This window comes from Urocitellus parryii, chromosome 12, assembly GCF_045843805.1.
Source record: "Urocitellus parryii isolate mUroPar1 chromosome 12, mUroPar1.hap1, whole genome shotgun sequence".
Taxonomy (NCBI): Eukaryota; Metazoa; Chordata; class Mammalia; order Rodentia; family Sciuridae; genus Urocitellus; species Urocitellus parryii.
In genome coordinates, this window is record NC_135542.1 from 82585533 (window position 1) to 82601089 (window position 15557).

Sequence of the window (15557 nt, forward strand, 5' to 3'; positions counted from 1 at the left end):
TCTCTTTTTACAAAATATGTTAGATGTACCTTCAAAAAAATAAATACAGCCCTTGAGTTCTGAGAATTTTAACTTAAAGCCAGGCTTGCTAGCACATGCCTATAATCTCAGTGATTTGGGAGGCTGAGGGAGGAGGGTTGCAAGTTCGAAACCAGCCTCAGCAATTGAACTTAAGCTAAATACCCATATATAGGTAGTGAAAATAGGCATTCTGGGCTGGGGATATAGCTCAGTTGGTAGAGTGCTTGCCTTGCATGCGCTAGGCCCTGGGTTCAATCCCTAGCACTACAAAAAGTAAAAATAAAATAAATAAAATAGGCATGCACTTGGGCTGGAGGTGTAGCTTAGTGGTATAGTTCAGTACTGGGGGGCGGGGGGGTATGCATTGCCTTAATATGTATCATATTAATAACTTTAAGGTCTCTTAGCAGTGAAAAGTTATGAATACAGCCCCATCTCATAGGTCATTTTTTTTAAAAAATACTAAACTATAGTCTAAGGATGTAACTCAGTGGTGAGTACTTGCCTAGCATGTATGAGACCCTGGTTTTGGTCCCCAACAATACACCAGGAAACTATAAGTAAATTTCATCAGTTATACTTTTTCCCATGATGACTACTTCAGTGCTTTTTTTGTTAACTTTGAGCTTAGTTTATTACCTTTTCAGAAATATAACATAGACCTTTGGTATAAAAACAGTCTATTCATACCCCATTAAAGAGTTGGTTCAATAAAATTGTTAATTTCCAACCTATAGAAATAAATTGTGGGGGCTGGGGATGTGGCTCAAGCGGTAGCGCGCTCGCCTGGCATGCGTGCGGCCCGGGTTTGATCCTCAGCACCACATACCAACAAAGATGTTGTGTCCGCCAAGAACTAAAAAAATAAATAAATAAATAAATATTAAAAATTCTAAAAAAAAAAAAGAAATAAATTGTGTATAAGTTAATTGAGGAAGAACTCTGATGAAGCTGTCTATGCCTACTTCCATAGGAAGTACATGCATGGAAGTCTGTCAGACCTGTAGAATGATGTGGCTTCAAATATCTCCCCACATTTATTTTTTTCCAAATGGGTAAATAAAATATGTATTTATTTTGAGAGAGAGTGTTAGTTTTTATTTTATGTAAACAAAGAGGAACATTTTCCCTAAAGTTTATTTATTTATTTTTTTAGAGAGAGAGAATTTTATTTATTTTTTAGTTTTTTGGCAGACACAACATCTTTGTTTGTATGTGGTGCTGAGGATCGAACCCAGGCTGCACACATGCCAGGCGAGCGCGCTACCGCTTGAGCCACATCCCCAGCCCTAAAGTTTATATTCCTAAAACTATAGTAAATATATCATGTTAAACAAATAAGATAATTGATGCTAAAATGTCAATAAGAATTATAAAATATTCTTCTTTAATGTTGATTAGGAATATTCTTGGAGCAGAAACACTTGTTTATATAGTAAAATTTATTTTCTTAATATAGCTTTAATTCTTTCCTAAGTTTAAATATTTTCTAAAACTGGGAAACTACAGTTTGACAATGGTGTTTATTGGCTTTGGAGTTGATGCCTCTGACCCCTCCATTAAGTAAAATCTTCTCTGATAACAGCTGGTTGGATACTTCAAGTGTCTCTCCATTGTAATAAAGTATTTTAAATATCATTCTGTAATCCCCATCAGGACAATTTTTAATGTCAGTATTTTTGGTTTTATATTTGGTTTAACTTTGATGTGATGTACTAAGAGAGCTGTATTTGATACTAGTTAGCCATTCCCCACTATGGAATTGTGGCAAGATTTCAGCATTCTTTAATGTTTTCATGGTTGAAAACCTTGGCTTTGTTTACATGTATAACAACACTATTACAACTATGTGGTTTTACCTTTTCCCACTGAATCCATCCTATATTCAGCTACAATTGTATTTATCATTCCTTATTTTGCATTTATATAAGAATTCACTGTCTAAAATATAATTTTGTAAATAGATGATATTATACTGAAAAGAATATTAGGAAAAGTTTATTTAGAAGCCAGTTTTTAAAATAAGATTCAGAGCTGGCACTGTAGCCCAGTGGTAGATGCCTAGCATACAAAAGATCCTTAGTTTAATCCCTAGCACTGCAAAAATAAAATAAAATATGATTAATAATTCCAAGATACTGACATCATTTTTTTATTCATTTGAAACATACTGAAAAAACACTAATTCTGAAAAAAATAAATGAAAACTACATACAAATTCTTGGATTAGTAAATGAATTCCTAAATGAAATTATATAACTTTAAATCTTGTTTGTTTGAGGAAATGGAATATAAAGGTAGTTACTGTAGTCAACTAATATTTATTAAGTATATTACATGTAGTACTGTGTGAAATGTGCTGCTGTCTATGAAGTTCTTTTTATTAACTGTGTGAGAGGAAGAATAATTTTAAGTCATTTTAACAGCTATTTTCCTGCCATTGTCGTTGTTTTGATTTCTTAATAATTTTCACAATTCATACTTCAACTACAATTGATTAAGAGAAAAAAAAACTGACATTAAGAGAGTGTGTGACACCAGAAAGAACATTATATATCTGGAGGCAAAATAAAAAACAGAAGTCTTTAAAGGAAACAAAATACAAAATATATTACTAGAGACTATTAATATTAAGGTGAAAATGGGTAGCTTTTATGATGCTTAATTGGTAATAAAATAAACAGGGGGTGTACCATATTTTAAAATATAATGCAACATCCCAGGTATTATTTTAAATTTTAGTAAATGTATACTGGACTGTAGAAGTCACTTTTTATTTCAAAATGGCCTTCAATAGTATGTCTTGAATTTTTCAGATCATGAAATTGAAAAAATTTTAAGATTTATAAAAAATACCAGTACTAGTTCTGAGGTGACAAAAATGTGGTTGTATTACAAATTAAAGATAATTTTGAAAGAGAGGTAGTTAGCTAGGTGAGGTTAAACAAGATTAAATGATTTATGGCCATTTTATAATATAATGACAGTCTTCATTTTAAGCTACAATGTAAAGTGCTTTATTCTGAGATTAGGTATTGTGGCAGAAGCTAAAACTGCCTTTTTTATAACAGTGCCAGAATACAACCTCTTTTTCTTTTTGCGCTAACAAGACTGCTTTACCACCACAGCCCACTCTAAGTAATTAAATCAATCCTTTGTACTTACCGTATTCTCCTCTAGTGACGGTACTAGATCTGATTATATGCTTCATGCATATTCAAAGTACCGCACTGACAGCTCTTTAATGAGCTCTTACTTAATCAGTATGAACAATGTTCATCTTGTTCTTTTTTTCCTCATGCATTAGAGCTAGGAACAGTTGGGAAAAATGAAACATCCAGCATTCATTTGAAAAATATATTGTACTTTGAAAAGTGTCTAAGCTGAGGAAGTTGCATTCTGCCCTTTAAAAGTCTGATGGACAAATTGGATTACTAGTATTGGATTAAATAACAAATGGTTAGAGGAGAAATGAGAAAAGCTCACTGTGATCACAGGCTTTAATATTTTTTGTTACTTATAAAGCTAAAGGGGTCTTTAACCAGTTATTAAAGTCAGGATTAATTTGTAATGGTTCAACTTACTGGCTTTTAAGAGCTTTTTAAATTTAAAAAAAAAAATTAAAACCCCTAAAAACAATAGTGTAGTGATGGATTAGAAGAAACTTTAATTTTTATTACTACAATAGATTTCCATCATATACAATTTCAGATAAGGATTTAGTGATACAGATGTTTTTCAATTAATTTAAATAATCTATGTAACAATGTATAATGTGTCTTTAAATATTTATCATTAGGCTTATTTCCTTTTGAAACATGAGACTCTTTTATTATTAGAGATTTCCTAACAATTAGGGGCAGGGGATCTTGGATTCTTACCTAGAAATCATAGGCATAAGTTAAACTGAAAATAATACAGTTCCACATCAATATTGTTATACTCAAGGAAGCGGTGTTCCATTGAAGAAAATGATGCTAATTTAAGAGTAGGCTGGTTGCTTCTAGTATTGCCTGAAAGCCTCAATTAAAGGTTAAGTTAATCTCAAAACAAAGTTTTAATATGTCTATATTTTTAGAAGCTACTTAGTTTATAAACACAAGAATTAAGTCTTTAATCAGAAAATAAAATATCATAAAATCTACACCTATTAATATTGCACACATGTGTCATTTCACTGATCAAAAAAGCTTTCACCAGGGTACAATTGGCCTTTTTCCAAATTGCAAGCTTTTTCTCAGCTTTTTCTTTTTACTCTTTCTTCTTTTGTTGCTACCCAGGGATTTGTGCCTATCGCAGCCTGTATCACATGACCAGTGTCAAGACATCACATGGTCCAAAGTGAATACAAAACCAGCTACCCTAAAGGAGAGATTAAAAATACTGTAAAACAATAAAGACTTTTGTTCAGACTCTAAAAGAATCTATCCTAAGTCGGCTTCATACCATTCAGTTTTAACAGCATTTAATGAAGGCACATATCCCCACTGTTCTCCCCAAAGATGAATAACACATATCTGTTTTATAGGGATACTTTGAAATACATGTTTAATCTTTTGTACACAGATCAGTTTTTTATATTCTATTTTATTTTTAAATATCTTTAAATTTTTATTAATGTAGAAATAGTTAAATTAATTATGGAATGCCCATAACTTATGCATCAATATGAAGAAGATATTTGGACACATGATATAATAAATCATAGGATACAATATAATATGAACTCATATCTGTGAGAGAAATCTAGATGTGTTTATAGATAAAGTATAAACATGTGTTTGATAGACAGCTGAGCTGTCTGATTTGGGAGGAAATATACTACTTCTGGAGAAAGAAAATGAAGTGAGGAGGTGAGAAAGGGTGGGGTCAGTGAAAGAGGATTTGACATTTATTCAATCATATACCTCTATATTTTTTGAATTTTTAAAATGGACTCATAATATTTGAAATGTAAAAGAAACCATCTCATTTAAAGAGACAATAAAACTTCAGGGATAATAGTCGTAATTGGGAAATTTAATGTTTTGTTAGCTATTTAACTTAATCCCATGAATTCTATACAGATGTTGGAATGATAATATTAAATAATGGCTTAGTAAAGCAATAAACCAAGCATAGATGGAATTCAGGGAGAAAAGGCTAAGAATTATAAATTTGACTAGGTAAAATGTGAAGGCAGAGGAAGGAAAAATGTGAGAAAAATCGGTATTTTTCTTGAGTATAATTAGGGGCTACTTCTGCCTGAACAATACTAAGTACATGGTGTACTGTATTATAATCCTTAATACTAGCTTTTGTTGGCGTGTTGTGGGGAGAAGTAGAGTGATACGGATGATGGAATGGGTATGAAGGATAACTTATGAAATCAGTAACTTTACAAACTTTAGATTGTTTCTCTAATCAAATGTTTTCTAAACATTATTTTCACTGTAATGTGTTTTTTTTCACAGAGACCCGTTGGTGTCTTTTTGTAATACTCTCTCTATATATATATATATATTTTTTTTAACTTATATTTATACACACACACACACACACACACACATATACATACACATATATATAATCTTTAGTTTACTTTGAGGGAGGAAATAAAAGAAAAACTAAATTGATACAAGTAGAAGCTTTCACACAATCTTTGGATTTTTCTGATCTTTCTGCTAGTCTTATGATCCTCATAATGATTTTTCAATTTTTTTTAATCATGACCATATGTCTGTCATCACCATCAGTTCTTCACTGAAACATAATAGCCAGTCAGCCTCTAGGGAGGATTTAAAAGGAGGAACATTTTGTTTACAGTACTTAGTGTTAATATGATCTATAGGTATGTCCAGGGGGACTGAAATATACATGCTGAAAAATGTCAGCTTTAGAAGTTTGGCTTAATTTATTTTTTCAGGTCCTGGACTTTAATCTTATATTATTATAAGCAGTTTTATATATAGTATTGGAATATTTAAAATATTTTTTGTAATGTTAAAAAACTTGTGCTAAACAGTTTTTTAACATCATTTGGCTTATAAAATGTCATATAAATAAGAAGTAACTCTTTATACACAGCAAAGAACACAGAAGAAGAAGAAGCTATGATGCAAGAATGGTTTATGTTAGTTAATAAGAAAAATGCCTTAATAAGAAGAATGAACCAGCTTTCTCTACTGTAAGTACTCATGACTGAGCTTGTTTTTCCTATAGCATTAGGCTTTCTGTTATTGCCTTCTTTAAAGTTTCCTATTTATTGAGCTCAATTTTTTTCTTTCCTTAGAAATTACAGTATATTTTATACTCTATTACAGTATGTTTTATATTAAAAAGTAAATATACATATATACATACATTTTTTTCACTGTTTCCATCCAAACAGTAAAAATTTGTAAATGGAGCGATTAAACACTGAAAAAGTGTTTGTTTTACAAAAAGTCAAGGTATATAAACAGTTCTTATGTTTTGGAAATAAATCACTTGTGCAGAAAAAGGAGTTTGGGTTTATATTAATGGTTAGAGGAAAACCCTTTAGAAAAATAAAATTGAAGTTTATTGAACAAATTCTTTTTTTATATTGAACAAATTCTAAGTTAAAAATAAAATAACACTTTATAAGAACAAAAATACATTTGTTGTTTACAGATAATGTTAATCTAAACTTTGGGATAAGAGCTTAATTACTTAAATAGAAGTGACCTTTTTATGACTGTAGGAATTAAAGTTAAATGGAGAATAGATCAAATGTAAACATTCTAGTCTTTGGTGTTAGTTCACTAACGCTTGTTCCTTTCTGCTCACTAGCAAAGTTCTTATGGTATGCCACCTAGTGTGGGAATGGCCAGGTTTATCTTTTATTTTGTTCGAAAAATCTACTTTTATAATTCCTATCATTTCTGAACTTGATAAAAGAATTATGATGAAGCACAAAACTTAACTAATCCAGAATCTTTGTCTCCATTTTTAAATTTGTGCTGGTAATATTTTCATGTTTCTTATATAATCTTTTCACATAGAGTTTTGAATAAAAGAGTGTTGATTATGAACTATAAAAAACATTTTTGAAAGTAGTCTTATATCTGGCACCTAATACAAGAAGCTTTGAAGAATGGGACTACTTATCCTCAGATTAAAATATACCTCTGTGCCATTCAAGAATTCAAAGAAGAAAATAATAGCATTAGTAAATATTCAGTTGAGAAAGATTTTAGGTTTTTGTATATCATTTGTTTGGAGTGGCTTAAAGTTAAAGAGAAAAGTCAGTTATGAGTCCTAAAATCAATGAAACCTAAAGGTTCTTTTAAGTGTTTAATGATTTAGTAATTAGCATATTGATGAACTTTTGCAACTTGCCTAGGGAAAAAGAACATGATTTGGAACGGCGGTATGAACTGCTGAACCGGGAATTGCGGGCAATGCTAGCTATTGAAGGTAAGAAATACAGTGGTGGGTGAGGTGGATGAGGTGTCAATTGTCAAAGAGATTTAAAGAGTGCAATACATGTCTGGTTTTACTATATCTTCTCTACTAAGGTCTACAGGAATCATGTAAATAAATGCCTTGTTGGTAGAAAGTAGTATACATATGAATCTAAGGACTCTAATCAGATAGATAATCATTATGTTTGCTATTAAGTACAAAATTGTCTTAACTTTTGATTCAGGTAGCTTAAATTTCCATTAAGTGAAAAATGTAAGGAGGATTGATTTAATTACATTTTACTTATATGCCATTTAAAGTTATTTCCACTGAAGAGGTTCAGAAAAGATTTATCATTTTGATTTTTAACCTTAGACTCTAAATTTTACCATAATATTTAACTGATGGCAACATTAAAATATGTCACTGTGCAGTCTACTATAGATCTTAAGAGTCTAGCTCCTATTAAGTAAATAGGCAAAGATTGGCATAAGAAAAAAATTACACACTTTCACACTTTTCAGAAAGTTTTTAACTAGTTATATAGTAATTCTGTGCATGTTTATAATGTCAATAAATATTGGCCACCTCAACTATAGCATTTACTATGCATTTTTTTTGTAAAAATTCCTAGGTGTTTTATAATGCCCTTCTCTGTACATATCTCTCAGTTGAAAATGCCTTATAGTTCAAAGATTTCTGCTTAAAAGCTAATCCTTTGGGCTCTGTAAAATGGATCTTTTGTTTAATCAATGCAAATTGATTTTCTTATTCTATATTGACCTCTTAACCCATTGACTGTCCATGGTAATTTTGTTCTTCACCTGATAAGGTACCTGATCCATAATAAGTCAATTCTAATTAGTTTAGAAACTAGAAATTTAAGTTTGTAAGGGAAATCCAAATGAAGTCTTATATTCTTAAAATATTTTAATATAATATTGTCATCAAGTAAAAAGTACCCTATTTATCTACCTACTATCTTATATGTTACAGAAGTTTTATTTTTAATTACTTTTATATCCATTGTCTCATTTTATAAATATCAGTGACATTTAGATATTCTCATTTAGAAATTTATTTTATTTTGATTTACTTTATTTTAAAAGGCTTCAGTTAGCCAATTTCTTTCAAATGACTCTCTAAATGTATTAAATTATACCACTTATATAGGAAATAAAATTTGTGAAAATTATTTAAGCAGTTTTGTGAAACTTGCCATTGAAATAAAAATTCACAAGTACACTAAACAGTATTTTTCTTCCATAAGTAGTTTTTATAGTCATAGCATAGTCTTTAAAGGAGATTGGAATTGGAAAAGCTAAATAGTTGAAAAGTAGATGCAGCAATACTATTTATATAGGAATATATGTATATATATGTATATATATATATAGTATGTATAATATATCTCATTATACAGTATATTCTTTATAGATTCATTATACATTACACTTAATATAAAGTGTTATTGAATTTTTTTTACCCATCCTCTCCTATATAGAGTTGACTTTTAAGGCAGACATTGGTTCTATACCCCAAAGCCAGTATTATTAAAAAATACTTAAAGAGGAGGACCTTATGCATGACAGTATTATTCCTATATACAGAATTAATAGTCTTAAATAATCTAAAATTTTATCTGCCTAATCTTTTTATACATACATAGGAACAGTAGAAACTCATATTCTTTTAAGAAGAGGGGAAAACAATGTTTTTCTTTTTAAAATGCTTGTAGTGCAGTTGTCAGGGCTTTGAGTTATTGTTCTCTCTCTCCCCCCTCCCTCCCTCCCTCCCTCCCTCCCTCCCCCCCCCCCTCTCTCTCTTTAAATTACATTGTCCCATATGTGACAGTGCCTGGAATCTCTCTGCCAGTTTCCTTTGCTGGTTGAGGGAAAAAGGAGACTTGAGGAAAGGAACAGCCTGTTGATTACAAATAAAGACACTTTCTTGGAGAGAGAGGCCTGTCCCACTAGCCTGGGCAGGATGTGGGCAGGGCTCTTAGAGAGGTGCTGATCATTGTGAAGATCAACTCTGTGAAGACAGTATCCTCTCAGCCAGCCCTTCGAATGGACACACAAGCAATTCAATAGCCTTTTTGAGTGTTAAAACACCACAGAAAAACATGAATAGTCAATAATAGTTGGTTTTGTTTCACTTTTCTTTGTTTTAAAGTTCATTTCTCTCTTCTTTCCTGATCTCTTCTTCTTATTAGCCATAGATAGTTTAATTAATAAATAAAAAAATTAAAATCATTTCAAGTAAATCTGCTGCTGAAACTATTCATCAAGTGGAAGGCATATAATAGCCATAGTACACTGAAATAAATATTAACAGCTTGGTTTGAGAGAAAAAATATTCAATACATCTATTCTTCTGAGAATCTATAATCACTTTGGCCTTATTCTTACCCTTTTTTCCTGAGGTGTTTTCATAGCAGGAGTTTCACTCTACTGAGCTAAGTTGTAGGATCCCTCAAGCTAGCAAACATCTTTTAGATACTTTTCCTATAGTTTTTTTTGTTGTTGTTGTTCCAGATTATTTAATGCCCCCTCAGGAAAGATAAATTCATTTCTGCACACATTGGGGTGGGCTTTCAGAAAGTGGTATGTTCATTTTCTGCACAAGAAATGGATCTTCTCTAGGATTTTGTACATCTTGATTTATTCTTGGCTTAGAGTTTGAAGTGGGTGCTCTTCTAAAGGGATTTATGCATAGGTTCACTATTTTTGTAGTTATGGTTTATATGATAAGCTTTTTATATTTAAAATCAATATGTAATCCTGTGGAGGAGCTTATCCCCTAAAACCCCATTTGTAAATCTATTTTAGCTTTGTTACACAGCACAGCCACAGTCTTCCATAGATTGATTAGGTACAGCAGTAGAATCCTATCAAATGGCCTGTTCTGATGATGATGCAAACTCTTTCAGGATTGCTAGTTGACTGGAACTAAAGATAAGACTTGACTGCAATCCCCCAATGTGCTCTTTACAAAACTAGTGTTAATTTTCATCAAAGTGCCAGGCTTATTTATAGTGGCGAGGTTGAAGGTTTACTACAAGAACTTTAGGTCCTTTCTATTAAAGTGTTTATAGGTATTTCTCTTGCCTTTTTTCAAGGTAATTATCAACTTCAGCAAGTAAACTGAATTGGGGAATGAATAATTGGCCCTATATATGAAAAAGAGTTTTTAAATTAACAAAACAGCTCAGTGCAGATGGACATAAACAGAATCTCTTTATTTCAACACTTTGGCTCAAATGCAGCATCAAAACTTAATCCTATTTGTTGTGAGAGGATATGGCTTTTGTAGCAAAAGTACACTGGAATCTTTAAATTAATCAGAACCCACATTGTAGTCTGTCCAAGCCAAAGTCAGTGCAGCTAGCTAGCTGTGACTGGTGTTATAGGTGAGTAATCCTTTTTTTTAAATGCATAACAGGTAACACAGAAACTTACTTGCAGATTTTTAAAACATGACATGTCTAGGTGTAGCTATTTAAAAGTGGATTCTTTAAATTTAGTCATGTGAATATCTTGTGTAAATCTTGATCAATTTTAAATGTAGTATTTTACAAAGAAATGAGCAAAATAATTTTCTTAATTTCCAAAATTAGCATTCAAATATATATAATATGTATGTGTGCATATATGTGTACATATATATGTAATTTATTTGTACTGTGAGAAAGCAAATACATAAATGTCTAATTTGGCTAATGTACAATCTGGTCACTGAAATAGCTATTTGCTGTATAATTGACTAATATTTCATAACAGATATTAATGTAGTAATAGCAGATTTAATATGCAAAATCCTATAAACTTGTGCTAGAATACTTAAAATTCTGATGTCAAATTTAACTCTTAAATGATGCAAATCATCAAAATATTGTTAATTTTAAAATGCTTTTATTCCAATGGGAAATGTCATTAGTGAGCTTGGAAAAGGTAAGATTAAAGATTTTTTTAAATACTTCATGGATTAAAAAAAGTTTCCGTTTTAATCCATATGTTAAAAATCCTAATTTTTCAAATGTTAAAGAAGTGCTGGTGTTTTAAGTTATTAATTAAAGCTGTGAAAGTGTCTGGTCAAGTTCATAGGAGTAATTTAAAAGAGTATGTGCCTGTTGTTAAATTTTATTTTTTCTTAAATTTCTAAAATTTTCAATTTGATAATATTTTTTGCGTATGGTGGAGAAAGTTTATTTCCTAGTTGTAAAGATGATATCAAAATGTTTTAGTAGAATTATAAATCTAAACTTATAATCAGGATGATTTCTTGAGGTTAAAAATTAAATAATATTCATCAATGCTAAATTTAATAATTATAAAATTTTGTTATAAATTTAATAGTTTTTTTCTGAATTAATATTTCTAGAACTGCAATCATCTGGATTTAGAATGAATGACCTTAAAGATCTTTCTAGCCTGGAGAGTCTATTAATTTACTTGCTGGTTAGAATAAGATTATTTTAAAAACCAGATAGAAAATTGTACAGCATTTCTGTCTTTAGTTGCATTTTAAGAGAGTAAATTTGAGATAAATATGGCTTCTCTTAGTTTTGCTTATTAGAATTCTTTCACTCAGAAAAAAGGATTCCAAAATAATGGTTTCTTTATTCTCTCCATGCTATAGGATATTTCACTTTTTAAATAAGAATATAATAATGATTCGTTATTTAATGTATTTATTTTGTGATGTTTTGTATCGAATGTAGATAATTAATATATGGCATGTTTCATTTTTATATATTTATGTGTTTGAGCTTATAATGAAAGGAATAGTGATCAAATTGAATAAACTATTCTAGCTTTTTGCGGCTATTCTAACCTTTATTGCATGATGATGCATCTAATTTTTAATTTGTAAATACAAGATAGAATTCCCTCTAGCACCATTTGCTTTCATAAAGCTGCTGAGCAGTTTGCTGTCTTGAATAAATTTTGCTTTGGAGGGGGTCGGGGGGGATTTGAACCAGCACATTCTTGTGTGGTTTGTGAAGATTCACATGGTAACCAGCGGTGTGCATTGTTAGGTTTATCTGAATAAGCACCAGCCATGTGAGTTTTAACATGATTGCCCAGGGCAATGGAGAGAGAAGAGAGAAACCCGAAAGGATTGCACTTCTCTGTTTTTTGGAAAGTGCATTTGTTGGGGGAGGAGGGGGCTGCAAAGTCAGTGGCCACGATTTTTTTTTTTTTTTTTTTTTTTTTAAGCTGGTGTCCTGTTTCCCTCTAGGTCCTCATTTGTTCTGCTATCTGCCTCATCATCTACTTCTTCTTTTCATTGTTTACCTTCCTAATGAGGGAGGCGGGGTAGACTGGGAATTGATTGACAGTTACAAGCCCTCACAGTCTGGCCACAGAGCAGTTGGCTTTGGTTTCAAAAGTGTTTTAAATGTTCGATTCGGTCCTGTTTTTATTAAATGAAACTGCTGCTCATCTTAAGGAAATTAATTATCAGACTAGCAAAGATTAGGGAATATATTATTGGGGCCTAAAACCTTCATGCAAACGGTCTCCACCCTTGGAAAGATCACTGCCCATCGGATTTTCCAACCTTTAACATGAGGTTTCAAAAAGAAATATGTTATTTTTTTCCTTTGCAAAAGTGCTTTGATTTGAAACTACCAAGCAAACGTCTCCAAAAGAAAACTGGCTGTGATGCGATCGAGAGCTGCAGTGTAATATTGCAGAGCAAATTTATTTTTTACTTCAAAGAAAAATGCTAATTAGCCGATTCACTACTTTTAAAGTTATTGTGAAGCATATGGCGCCCAGTGTGAGATACATCCAACTGCTAAAATAGAGCGAGGAGGAAATTAGCGAAGAATGGGCTGTTTGAGGTGAGAGTGGGGGTGGAGAAGGAGGGTAGGTTCTCAAGCAGATTCTCTAGCCTTTCAGAATGATTTTATCGCCCATCTCTGTTTCCCGCCTCCTCGTTTACTAGCTCCCACCACCACCCTGGGCCAACCTCTCTGGCCTTCAGCTCCCCTCCCCCACTTTGCCTGGATACAGGTGCGCACCTCCCGCTGGCCACCGGCTTACACCTGGTCTCTAGCAGGTTCCAACCCTGCCGCACCCATCTCTATGTGCGGGAAATATTTAGAAAGTAGAGTTTTAGGGGTGGCACCCTCACCACAACAGCCAGACTCCATAGAAAACACTAGCTAGTGGATCCATTAACATAGTTTGCTTAGAGATATAAGGAAAGTGGAAAAAAGCGGGAAGGGGGAGGGAGGGAGCCGGGGGTGCGGAGGCCTTGCCGTGGTAACTAGCCTCCTGTTCCCTACAGACTGGCAGAAGACCGAGGCCCAGAAGCGACGTGAGCAGCTCCTGTTGGATGAGCTGGTGGCCCTGGTGAACAAGCGTGACGCGCTTGTCAGGGATCTGGACGCGCAGGAGAAGCAGTGAGTGGATCTTGGGGTTGGGGTCCAGGTGCGGCCGCCTGCCCAGGGGCCGAGAAGTTTGCGGAAAGTTCAAACCAGAGGCCTAGGGAAGGGCGGGGCAGCTTCCTGCTAGCCCCGTGCTACCCATTCCTTTACCGCTGGGGATCCAAATACCGGCAAGTGGGGAGTGCTGCTCTGCCCTCCACGAAGAAAAAATAATTTTGTTTCCTGTTTGTCTGACGTCCAGGGCCGAAGAAGAAGACGAGCATTTGGAGCGAACTCTGGAGCAAAACAAAGGCAAGATGGCCAAGAAAGAGGAGAAATGTGTTCTTCAGTAGCCGTCAGACTAGAATCTCCCAACATTTTACTCTTGGGTCCCCAGGCCAGAAACAGTCGAACTCGTTGATTTAAAACTTTTAACGTTTTGTTTGACTGAATTATACTTCTGTACCACCACCACCACCCATTTTCCGCCATCCTATCCAGATGATATACAGAACTCTAAAACAGCCCTGTTTTAGAGTTTTAGGATTGTGTGTGTGTGTGTGTGTGAGAGAGAGAGAAAGTGTGAGTGTGAGTGAGCTAGTCATGTTTATGAAATCATGTGAAATAGATTTGCAGACACCTTGTGAGTGATTGGTATTGGAGATGTTCAAGAAACAGTTCAAAAAAAAAAAAAGAAAGAAAAATGCTTCCCTCATTGTTTTCCCTTATTCTTTTGATGGGAAGAAAAATTTGAAACCTTGTTGTTGTTGTTGTTATTGTTGTTATTGTTGGTGGTAATAGCATAATGACAGTGGGAGGGGGGCAACTGGGGGATAAGAAAAATGTCATGAATGATTTTTTCCAGTCCTACCATATGTACCACTTACTCTGTTACCTAAATTTCATAGTTAGATCATATTCAATATACTTATAAACTGTTCTATTACCAGTGGGATTTTCTGCAGTCGTTTTGCATTTCACTGTAAGTATAATAGAGTTCTCTGCCTTCCTCTGAGGATGACCCTCTATGGGAGCCTGAGACAAGTCCTGTGGTTTGAAGGTGAGCTGTAGGATGGGACTCATTGATATGCAGCAGTTTACAAAGATAATTTTATCTTCTGAGAATGCGCCACGTTTTTCTCTGGAAAATTATTTATTACATCTTGCTTGGTTTCTACGTTTAATTGGGTCCGGACATTGGGTCAAGAATGCTGTTAATATTTATTCTGTATTGATAAAAGTCTGTCTTGCCAGTACAAGTAAATCCCCCATTAATATTTTCTTCTCTAGCATAATAGTACTGTCATTTTTGTGAAAATGGTTATGTTTATTTATTACAATACTGAGTCGTATATAAATTTTCAATAAAAGCAGAAACTTTCTTACCTTAAATGCTGCTGCTGTTTTTCTTGCAATGAAAACTTGGGTGGAAGTTTAAGACTTTTCATGAGGAAAATGGCCCTCTGGAACGAAAGGCAGGATACTGCACTGTATTTGAAGTTGAGTAAGTTTACACCATCTCCGAGGAGCCCTGCTGACACACGAATGCAAATTGAAAACTAATTAGTCATATTCTTAACGAGTGTAAACTATTATCTCTTTAGGGAAGGGGTCATCTCTGTTGAAGATTTGAGGAAATTTGTGATTCTACACCACTGAAGAAATGCTAATATTATGATGAATTTTCTGCATTGTTTAATTGTTACAGTTTTTCAGTCATATAAAAGAGAACTCTGAACTCTTCTTCGGA

General features: G+C 33.1%; 1 protein-coding gene across 6 annotated transcripts in view; it reads left to right on the forward strand.

Moving 5' to 3' along the window:
• Positions 1-15175, forward strand: part of Ehbp1 (EH domain binding protein 1) — a 305243-nt gene extending 290068 nt beyond the window's left edge. For all 6 annotated transcript variants that reach the window (XM_077792155.1, XM_026387183.2, XM_026387186.2 and 3 more), the window contains 4 exons: positions 6088-6187; positions 7367-7440; positions 13729-13843; positions 14070-15175. In XM_077792155.1, the coding sequence (XP_077648281.1) occupies positions 6088-6187; positions 7367-7440; positions 13729-13843; positions 14070-14160 (380 nt within the window). In that variant the 3' untranslated portion in view covers positions 14161-15175. The remainder of the gene's footprint in view (positions 1-6087; positions 6188-7366; positions 7441-13728; positions 13844-14069) is intronic.
• The last annotated feature ends 382 nt before the right edge of the window (positions 15176-15557 follow it).